General features: G+C 36.7%; 1 protein-coding gene across 12 annotated transcripts in view; it reads left to right on the forward strand.

Moving 5' to 3' along the window:
* The window catches only part of LOC138323296 (protein phosphatase 1 regulatory subunit 12A-like), a 51,213-nt gene extending 39,661 nt beyond the window's left edge, over positions 1-11,552 (forward strand). For 9 of the 12 annotated variants that reach the window (XM_069267797.1, XM_069267843.1, XM_069267861.1 and 6 more), the window contains 7 exons: positions 5,441-5,716; positions 6,714-6,804; positions 7,550-7,798; positions 8,365-8,428; positions 9,564-9,746; positions 10,267-10,367; positions 11,447-11,552. In XM_069267797.1, the coding sequence (XP_069123898.1) occupies positions 5,441-5,716; positions 6,714-6,804; positions 7,550-7,798; positions 8,365-8,428; positions 9,564-9,746; positions 10,267-10,367; positions 11,447-11,521 (1,039 nt within the window). In that variant the 3' untranslated portion in view covers positions 11,522-11,552. The remainder of the gene's footprint in view (positions 1-5,440; positions 5,717-6,713; positions 6,805-7,549; positions 7,799-8,364; positions 8,429-9,563; positions 9,747-10,266; positions 10,368-11,446) is intronic. The other 3 variants (XM_069267870.1, XM_069267896.1, XM_069267852.1) reach the window with 2 other exon arrangements.
* The last annotated feature ends 223 nt before the right edge of the window (positions 11,553-11,775 follow it).

Below are 11,775 nucleotides of genomic sequence, written 5' to 3' on the forward strand. Positions count from 1 at the left end.
TATTAACCACCACACTAGTAATGACTCTATTAACCACCACCACCTTAGTATGACTTGACTATGCCTATTAACCACCACCACCTTAGTATGACTTGACTATGCCTATTAACCACCACCACCTTAGTATGACTTGACTATGCCTATTAACCACCACCACCTTAGTATGACTTGACTATGCCTATTAACCACCACCACCTTAGTATGACTTGACTATGCCTATTAACCACCACCACCTTAGTATGACTTGACTATGCCTATTAACCACCACCACCTTAGTATGACTTGACTATGCCTATTAACAACCACCACCTTAGTATGACTTGACTATGCCTATTAACCACCACCACCTTAGTATGACTTGACTATGCCTATTAACCACCACCACCTTAGTATGACTTGACTATGCCTATTAACCACCACGACCTTAGTATGACTTGACTATGCCTATTAACCACCACCACCTTAGTATGACTTGACTATGCCTATTAACCACCACCACCTTAGTATGACTTGACTATGCCTATTAACCACCACCACCTTAGTATGACTTGACTATGCCTATTAACAACACGACCTTAGTATGACTTGACTATGCCTATTAACCACCACCACCTTAGTATGACTTGACTATGCCTATTAACCACCACCACTTTAGTATGACTTGACTATGCCTATTAACCACCACCACTTTAGTATGACTTGACTATGCCTATTAACCACCACCACCTTAGTATGACTTGACTATGCCTATTAACCACCACCACCTTTAGTATGACTTGACTATGCCTATTAACCACCACCACCTTAGTATGACTTGACTATGCCTATTAACCACCACCACCTTAGTATGACTTGACTATGCCTATTAACCACCACCACCTTAGTATGACTTGACTATGCCTATTAACCACCACCACCTTAGTATGACTTGACTATGCCTATTAACCACCACCACCTTAGTATGACTTGACTATGCCTATTAACCACCACCACCTTAGTATGACTTGACTATGCCTATTAACCACCACCACCTTAGTATGACTTGACTATGCCTATTAACCACCACCACCTTAGTATGACTTGACTATGCCTATTAACCACCACCACCTTAGTATGACTTGACTATGCCTATTAACCACCACCACCTTAGTATGACTTGACTATGCCTATTAACCACCACCACCTTAGTATGACTTGACTATGCCTATTAACCACCACCACCTTAGTATGACTTGACTATGCCTATTAACCACCACCACTTAGTATGACTTGACTATGCCTATTAACCACCACCACCTTAGTATGACTTGACTATGCCTATTAACCACCACCACTTTAGTATGACTTGACTATGCCTATTAACCACCACCACCTTTAGTATGACTTGACTATGCCTATTAACCACCACCACTTTAGTATGACTTGACTATGCCTATTAACCACCACCACCTTAGTATGACTTGACTATGCCTATTAACCACCACCACCTTAGTATGACTTGACTATGCCTATTAACCACCACCACCTTAGTATACTGACTATGCTATTAACCACCACCACTTAGTATGACTTGACTATGCCTATTAACCACCACCACCTTAGTATGACTTGACTATGCCTATTAACCACCACCACCTTAGTATGACTTGACTATGCCACCACCACCTTAGTATGACTTGACTATGCCTATTAACCACCACCACCTTAGTATGACTTGACTATGCCTATTAACCACCACCACCTTAGTATGACTTGACTATGCCTATTAACCACCACCACTTTAGTATGACTTGACTATGCCTATTAACCACCACCACCTTAGTATGACTTGACTATGCCTATTAACCACCACCACTTAGTATGACTTGACTATGCCTATTAACCACCACCACCTTAGTATGACTTGACTATGCCTATTAACCACCACCACCTTAGTATGACTTGACTATGCCTATTAACCACCACCACCTTAGTATGACTTGACTATGCCTATTAACCACCACCACTTTAGTATGACTTGACTATGCCTATTAACCACCACCACCTTAGTATGACTTGACTATGCCTATTAACCACCACCACTTTAGTATGACTTGACTATGCCTATTAACCACCACCACCTTAGTATGACTTGACTATGCCTATTAACCACCACCACCTTAGTATGACTTGACTATGCCTATTAACCACCACCACCTTAGTATGACTTGACTATGCCTATTAACCACCACCACCTTAGTATGACTTGACTATGCCTATTAACCACCACCACCTTAGTATGACTTGACTATGCCTATTAACCACCACCACCTTAGTATGACTTGACTATGCCTATTAACCACCACCACCTTAGTATGACTTGACTATGCCTATTAACCACCACCACCTTAGTATGACTTGACTATGCCTATTAACCACCACCACTTAGTATGACTTGACTATGCCTATTAACCACCACACACTTAGTATGACTTGACTATGCCTATTAACCACCACCACCTTAGTATGACTTGACTATGCCTATTAACCACCACCACCTTAGTATGACTTGACTATGCCTATTAACCACCACCACCTTAGTATGACTTGACTATGCCTATTAACCACCACCACCTTAGTATGACTTGACTATGCCTATTAACCACCACCACTTAGTATGACTTGACTATGCCTATTAACCACCACCACTTAGTATGACTTGACTATGCCTATTAACCACCACCACCTTAGTATGACTTGACTATGCCTATTAACCACCACCACTTTAGTATGACTTGACTATGCCTATTAAACCACCACCACCTTAGTATGACTTGACTATGCCTATTAACCACCACCACTTTAGTATGACTTGACTATGCCTATTAACCACCACCACCTTAGTATGACTTGACTATGCCTATTAACCACCACCACTTAGTATGACTTGACTATGCCTATTAACCACCACCACCTTAGTATGACTTGACTATGCCTATTAACCACCACCACCTTAGTATGACTTGACTATGCCTATTAACCACCACCACCTTAGTATGACTTGACTATGCCTATTAACCACCACCACCTTAGTATGACTTGACTATGCCTATTAACCACCACCACCTTAGTATGACTTGACTATGCCTATTAACCACCACCACCTTAGTATGACTTGACTATGCCTATTAACCACCACCTTAGTATGACTTGACTATGCTATTGACTAGTGACTTGACTATGCCTATTAACCACCACCACTTAGTATGACTTGACTATGCCTATTAACCACCACCACCTTAGTATGACTTGACTATGCCTATTAACCACCACCACTTTAGTATGACTTGACTCTATTAACCACCACCTTAGTATGACTCAATCGCTTTCTTCTATGACTGACTTAACTGCCTTGACCATACGCTGTACAAGACGTGGTCACGACTTTGTCGCGACTTTCCATGATGTAAGTAATTGTTTAGCTTGTAGTGCTGTGCTCATCCACTCGTCCAGTGTGATGGGGGGTTAAGGAAGGTCTTGGAATAGAACATCCTTTTGTGTCTGGGAATCAACTACATTTAATATATCAGGCTGCTGTTTTCAAAATTGAAGAAAAAATTTTGATTGTTTTGCATGCTTGAAAGTTGTTAAGTAAAAGTGTTTTCTAGAGTTGATACAAACCGCATTAGTATACTTTGGTGAGGATGGCTTCATTTTGAAGTATAAACATAGTGACTTTGTTCTGATTCCAGGATGCCGGTCCTAATTCTCACTTTTAGCTTTCTGTTTTGTCTCTATGTATTCTGGCTATATAATCTATTGCAATTCTTTACAGATTATCTACATATCTTTTATTTGCCATAAACAGTTTCTTCCATTCCAAAGTCTAAATATATGTACAATAAAGTTGGTTAGTTTATCATAATACAATTAGGACTATCTGCATTATAAAATAGTTGCTTAGCAACCTTTCTTACTCTATAAAGACAATTATAAGGCTTTTCAATTGTTAAAAAACTATTTATCTTAAAAATTCTATTAAGTTAAGTAATTACTGTGCCAGGATATCTCTATAGCTTATAAAAATGCCTTTTTGTTTTATATTTATCAAAAGGTATTTATAAAAATATTGGTTGTAAAAAAAAACCGGTTGTTTAATTCAATAGATATTAAAGTCATGTATATCTAAGGGTAATTAAATCCCTTTTTTAGTCATTGTTTTGCTATAGGAGATTTCAGAAAAGATGGAGATGAAGTTCCACAAAAAATGTTACAAATCTAATAAAATCAACTTTACTCACTAGTTTTAATGCATTTTTTCCGTGATGTTTTGATTGTTGATAGAAATGCTTAGTTTCCAATGTAACTTGTTTCTCTTTACTAAGTGAATGTTCCTTACATCAAAATGAAAACTTCATCATCTGCTCTCATTAAGAATGCCTTGTTCATTCATGCATGGCTGACTTCATTTTTATTTGAAATTGATGCATTTCAACGTTAAAGTCACAATATATATGTAACTAGCTGCAAAAAGTTACGCTAGATTTTACCCTGATGTTGTTACTATTTATAGATGAAGTTAAAATGAAGCTATATCAAGAATATTTATAATGAATTCTAAGTCACTTTGGTATATTACTTAAAACTGGTCGCCATAGACGCTATGATTGTTGCCGAAGGAAAGAAAAAAAAGTTCATGACCTGGCCTGTTCTCCTGAAAGTCTAAAAAAACGTCACGTAATTACGGTAGTCGCATGGTGTTCACAGCAACCAAGTGGAAGTCACTAAGCTTTGTTCAATATGTATTTAAATTTTTATCAAAAGCTACCAAATCATTACCACCCATCTTTACTTCTATTTAGCCTTATTTCTGTATAGTTTAATTACAACAGGATTTTTTTATGATTTCTTCCGACTCATGAAAAAATTTCAGCAGATACGTATATTGGAACTTTAATGACAATGTCCTATTTCCTTTAATATTGATATTTTTGTTTTTAAAATCACCCTTTTTTTGATGTTAGAACGTTTGAATTGTTACAATGGTTTATACAAGTGTTATTTTTATGTTATGCCCGGTGCTCATGTTGATAATGTGACATTCAAAATAAGCCAATAGCGAAATGTCATCAATTTCAAAATTATTATTTGGATTGATCGATTGATATGATATTTTGGGTGTAATTTGAAATGTGGGTCTTGATTTTCTAAACTTCTTACTGTCAGGCTTGACTTTCTGAAAAATAAAACACTTCTGAAATTTCTGAATATTGATACACATACAAATTGCTTCATTGCGATTTTGACCTCGGTGCCAATGCCATAAGAAGAGGATTGATTGAGTAAGTAGACATTTGGGATATCTTTATGAATTAGCATGAGTACCAGGTATATTGACAATAACACTGCATGTTGGGCATGCTGTAGTGTGACCACCATCGTGGCAATGCTTGTGTTACAGATATAATTCGCAATATGGCAGTGGACCATACCGCCGACCAACGTCCTTCACTTCCAATTCGTCATACCAATCGCAGTATATCCCTTACTACAAGCAGCAGCAGGAGACGAATGAGCGCCGAGAACGAGAACGGGAGTCGGCAGCAGCAGGACACTCTCGCCTTACTGGCTCCACTACACCAACCTCTACAACTGGATCGAGCATGTCATCGTCTATGTCATCATCTTCATCATCTAACATTACCTCCCCTTACTCTAATTACCAATTTACTAAAAGGTTTGTTACTGACTGTACCATCAGCTCATTATCATCACTCCTAAGGAAATTCCATATAGTATACATCTTTCTGACTGTACCATCAGCTCATTATCATCACTCCTAAGGAAATTCCATATAGTATACATCTTTGTATGGTCAGGATTCCCTGCAATTATTTATAATTGAGATAAAAAAACAATTGTTTTTATCTGAAGAATTGACTAAATATGACAGTAACAACACTATTTGATCTTATAATTGTATTTAAATATGATATCTTTCCTACATAAAAATGACTCTGTAAAACAAAATCCTATCATTGTTAAACAAGAGGAGATCACCTAAGAGAATGCTTCATTAGAATGTACTAACACGAGTTGATATGCTTCATTTTTACCTTGTCTGCTTGTTCATGGGTTTTTTTGGTTGTGATGATAAATATGTGAACATTGAAGACTTTCAAAATCTGTATACAGGCTGAGAAAGTATAGAAAATATTGATTATTGTCATTATCATTTGATAATAAGGACAATTTTGAGCCTTGACCATGAATGAAATTGCGGACAAAAATAGGGAGGGGGATTTTTATAATTTTTTTTATATCTGTACTGTCCTGTTCTGGCTTAATATAGAACACTACTCCTAAACGTTGTATGGTACAGTAGCCCGAGATACTCTGGCCCTGACACCAGACTTAGACATTATGACAGATAGATGTCAGGTGTAGGGCCAGAGCGCAGTGCTATATCAAAAGATGGAACTCGCCGACACTGTCTTACACCAGACATCTATCAGTCATAATGTCTAAGTCTGGTGTCAGGGCCAGAGTATCTTTGGCTACATGGTACAGGTGAAATACAGTAGGGACGGAGATATTATGTAGTTAGGATATAAATTTCAAAAATAGTTTCAGGTTTAAATCATATGAATGCTCAAGGTATATTATCAGGTGGGTTTATAATGACATTGATCACTTAGAGTTATTCTATAACAATATTGTTTTGCTGTTGTCAGATCTTATGAGCCACCGAAACGAGATGAGGAGGCTGAGACCCTAAGGAAAGCTAGAGCCAAGCGTGCTAGGGAGACTAGGAGGTCAACACAGGTAAGTTCCTGGGGCAACACTTGGCAAGGAAACCATTACAAAGGTCAACATGTTTCAGAACGTTTTTCTCCCTCTCAATATTTGTATAAAGTAATGGTTTGGGCTTACAAGGATCGAAGGGTCTGGGTCCAGTAAGGGAAGAAGAGTAAATCCTTCTACTGCTGTAGGAAAGGAAGGATTTGGTTCATATTTAGTCAACAGTATTCTTAACTGAAAGGGAATCAATTTGGTCCAGGTCCCTGTTATATAACAATTTATTGGACAGAATATGGAAAATGCATATTGAAAATTATTTGAAATGTTACGTCTTGTCAATTCTCAAATCCTTTCCCAATATCTTGATAGCAATATTGTGGAGTTTGAGGAGAATAGCACTTAACCTTGACTCCAATGTTTTATGGCGAAAGATATCATTACATATTGTATGGTGGTGAGCTTTCGTGAATGAAGACGAGAAAATGGTCACCACAACGCGTGACTGTTGTTTATTATGTTTATCTAAATTCTCGTTAGTTAATTTTCAAATTTTTAAAAGACAATTGTTAAAGCTTGTGTCTTTTCAAAATTTGAAAATTACATAAAACTTGAGTTTGATAAACATGACAAATAACTTGTTTGGGAACCTCTATTTACTTAGTTATTCATGCATGGATTGTTTGAGCAACTGTAACCAGGTAGCTAGGTCATATCAATCAATATTGAAATCCTGACATTTTATGGGAAAATTGTTGTGCTTGGATTTTAGGGTGTGACATTAGAAGATATACAGCAAGCCGAAAAAGCCTTGAAGGATCCATCAAAAGTTACTTCAACAACGACTGGGACGACAACTACAACAACTAGCAGTACAACAGATGATAAGAGTCGTGTCCCTGATGTTGGATCCCAGAGGGACAGTGAACGAGTACCTGGCCTAGAAAGTACCAAGAAGGAGGTGAGCGCAACTGAGGACACGACTGTACTTCGTCGTCGCACTCTGGAGGAACGTCGACAGGTAAGTAGAGTCAGCCATGTTTTCAAACCTTTTTATGCGAATCCGCAGCGTCCATCGTACATCCTTCTGTCTGTCAACAATCAACTTCTTCTCCATAACTGCTGGTCGGAATTTAAAAGAATTTGACTGGTAACATCCTTAGGTAGTGACTGAAAATTGTACCAATGGACGGCTGACATTAGATGACTGGTGTTATGAAAATACACATTTGATTTATTTTAATTAAATTGTTAAAAAGGTGATGACATGTGTAGTGTCAACTGTAGCTAATAACTTTTGTGATTTCAAAATTATCAACTTGTTTTATCTTCCGATTTAAGAAATTAAAAGCTGTTTCAGAAAGGTAGTGGGAGTGTTTTTTATTTCCCAGTTAACGTCAACTTCTGTCAAAATTATCAAGATTGCAAAATGGTTAAAGTCTTGACATTCTAATTTGTCAGCGTTTCTTTAGATTTTTTGTGTCTTATGTAAACTTGCTTACTTTGGCAAAATGAGAATTGATTTGATATTGATTAGTTTGTTTCCGTAAATTTGTAGAAGCATTTATGATTTATTACCTTTTACAGGATGACCTGAGAAATAGTTACAGAAAGTCTCGAGACACCACCAAAGATTATTCCACTGACTCGGGTAGGTAACAGGATCTGCTTACTGATGAATATATCAATACGGCCACTGTTAGTCATTGGATGTCTGCATTTTACTATGAATGGTATCATGTCCTAAAATGTAATATCAACCTCATCAACTTATCTATTGAACCTGGCATTTCTTTATGAAAGAGCAAATCTTTACTGACAACATTTGGCATGATTGAACACTGTAAGATAAAACTAGTATTTAGACATTCTGCTATTGCATCGTGTCATATTCATTTCCTTGCCATTTATAACAGTGTTCATATGAATGTGCAACTGTTTTATTTGCTTGAATAAAGGTTTATGACATCATTAATTGGCAAAACATGTAAACCAAACCTTTTAAGACCTTTCTCAATGTATATATTTATCCTAGATTCAAGAATAAACTTGAATAAAGAGTTAGCCCACCGTTATCATCAGATGGTGGGCTTCGGTATGTTTTGGTGCTTTTTTTGAAAGGATGAAGTTGAGTAGGGTATCAAATTGGAATGGACCGCTTGGTCCATGAAACAAATATTGATACCCTACTCAGCTTTATCCTTCGACAAAACCACCAGAAAGATACTTTAATCCTTATATTTACAGTCTTTACTATTATTATTGTAACTCAATATTTACCATATGGCCGGCTGGCAGCCATCTTTGATTTTGATGATTGAAGATTGGTATTGCTATATCTCGGAAAAATTCTGAAGGGATCTGTCACAAATTTCATATATAGATTCCCCTAGCATGACTGATAAACAGCCATCTTAAATTGTTTCATTTTCTCAGAAAGTGCTGAAGAGGTCTAGCTTCCTTAAATTGAACTGGTAGGGTCAGTCTGGGCCTGAGTTCTGCATACCGTATATATCTATTTTTGGAACAAATCCAAGCACAAAATAGTAGACATTGGCAATATCAAATTTGACTATTATGTGTGTTTTAAGCCCACCTACCATCAGATCTAATACAAGACCATGTCCTGTTCTTGACCAATCCAATTCTAAGGTGGGACAAAGATCATTGTTTGGTGGATGCCAAGATCCCTCTAATATCAGCCTGATACCAGGAAGCCAGCCCTTCCACTTAATATATCAATATACTGTCCTGCATGTAGCCCTAATATTGCGGTTTGATTTCAGCCTATATACCTAGGCGAGATAGGAACACATTGTCTACATCAGACAGTTCTTCAACCACATCTAGTCTGAACACTGGGTCAGGACTAACTCGCACCTCCTCCCTACGCACCAACCGCATACGCAATGGAGAGTTAGAAAGTCGTAACGAGGAAAAAGAAGAAAGGCTTAAAGATTCTAAAGATGGTAAAACCATTGTGACGACTCAGAGGCTGTATATCTCATTGTATAAGTCATTATTGTGTGTAAAAACATGTACCTGATAGCTAATGATTGGAGGATTGTTTTATAGGAGTGAGATTAAACAGAGTGTGTCTACTAAATAACTAGCAAAATGTATCAAACTAAAAAACTAGCACAGTTTATGTTAAAGTTGTTGTATGTAAAACAACTGCAAACCAGGGTTGTGTGCTCCGTCACCAAGCTTAACCAAGTATAATAACTGATATAGATAACTGAATGTGCTTTTATCCAAGTTTGTGTTTCCATGAGTGTTATCGTGTACTAAACCAAGTGAGGGATCAAATCACTTTTCAAATATCTATTTATTGAGATCTTATCCTCTAAATATAAAGGTGGGTAGTGTAATGTCTTTTGTTATCAAAAACATAATCAAATATTAACACTTCCTCAACTCTTAATTGCAATATTTAAAGTGAAGTTACATTAACTCTTGTAATATTTATTTGGTTTTGACTTTGTTTAGACTCACAAGAGAAATCCCATGATATGAGAACAGTACGAGCAAGAAGAACAAGGAAAGAAAGACGATCAACGGGTATAGTGTCTTACGATGCCAAAAATGATGTAAGTGAAGCAGTTATCTCCCTTAGCCCTTTAGAATTCATTCCTGTAACTGGCTTACGTTGCCATATGTCTAATCAATATATTTTTGTTATTTAATGATGTTTTTATTTCATTCTCTGAAGTTAGATTTGTGGGGAATTCGCCCCAGATTCTTGGTTTTCTTCCATAAGAACTTAAAATGCTTCTATATTGACCAAGAAGCACAATTAATATTGTTGATAAAACTTGTTTTGCATTTATTATAAAATTTTTGTAAAAGTTCATTCATCCGCAACTGCTTCATGTGATTGAGACATGGGGTTACTTTTCTGTTGAAGTCAACGTTTTGAGTTTTGCGTTTAGATTACCGTATTTGGTTTAACCTTATCAGTTTGATCTAAAACAAAGTTGGAATATATGTAAAGGAGATATCATATGAACTTCAGTTATAGATTTTGGTTTTGTTAGTTTACCGTCCTATTAACAACCAAAGTCATTTAAGGAAGTGCCAGGTTTGTTGGTAAGGAAAGCCAGAGTACCCGGAGAAAAACTACCCACCAGTGGTCGGTTCCTGGCAACAGCCCTACATGGAATTCAAACTCACAAACCTGAGGTTAAGGGCTTGTGGTAATTTGTCAGGACATGTTAACCACTTGGACACTACCACCCCTCTGTTATAGAAATAGAGCCTCTAAGCTTTTGGTTATAGAATTTAGAGAGGCTGTGAAACACGTATTCACAAGGAAAAATAATTCTGAAGTACAAAATGATCGAATTACAGCATGGTTCGTTCCCTCTATCAAACCTTACAGAAAATATTTCACATTTGTCAGCAGTATTTCAAAACATAGGCTTGTCTGCATAACAAAGTGAACAATTTCTCAGCTCTTTTTTTCAAGTTTCAATAATGTATTTAATGTTTAGAATTGTTACTTCAATAATACATACAGTGAGATTTCAGTGAACTGGTACCATTTCTCATTTGATTATATCACATAATGAGTAAATCATCATATAATGTAGTATTTATGGTGATCAATTCAGGTATATATCAGTACAGTCAATGTAACAGATAATTTGAGGCTTTTCACTGATTTTAGGATGAAGATGAGAAGGAAGAAGAAAAAGAAGAAAAGAAAGAGACTGAAGATAAGGTAGGAATATTTGTACATTAATACAAAACTTCATAAATTTTAGGCCAATTTGACCTGAAGAGTCGGGATGCATGATGCAATATCATTATGCTTCATCCATCAACATAATTCAAAGCCATAGAGGTTAAACAGGCTAAAAAAATTTAAACGATTTCTTGTCAATGATAAGAGGCCTACAAATTGAAGCATGCTGTGACAAAGGGCTTCCAAGTTTTTTCAAATGAATGACCTTGACTATCATTCAAGGTCACAGGGTTTAGATAGGCTGAAACCTT

This window comes from Argopecten irradians, chromosome 1 (genome assembly GCF_041381155.1).
Source record: "Argopecten irradians isolate NY chromosome 1, Ai_NY, whole genome shotgun sequence".
Taxonomy (NCBI): Eukaryota; Metazoa; Mollusca; class Bivalvia; order Pectinida; family Pectinidae; genus Argopecten; species Argopecten irradians.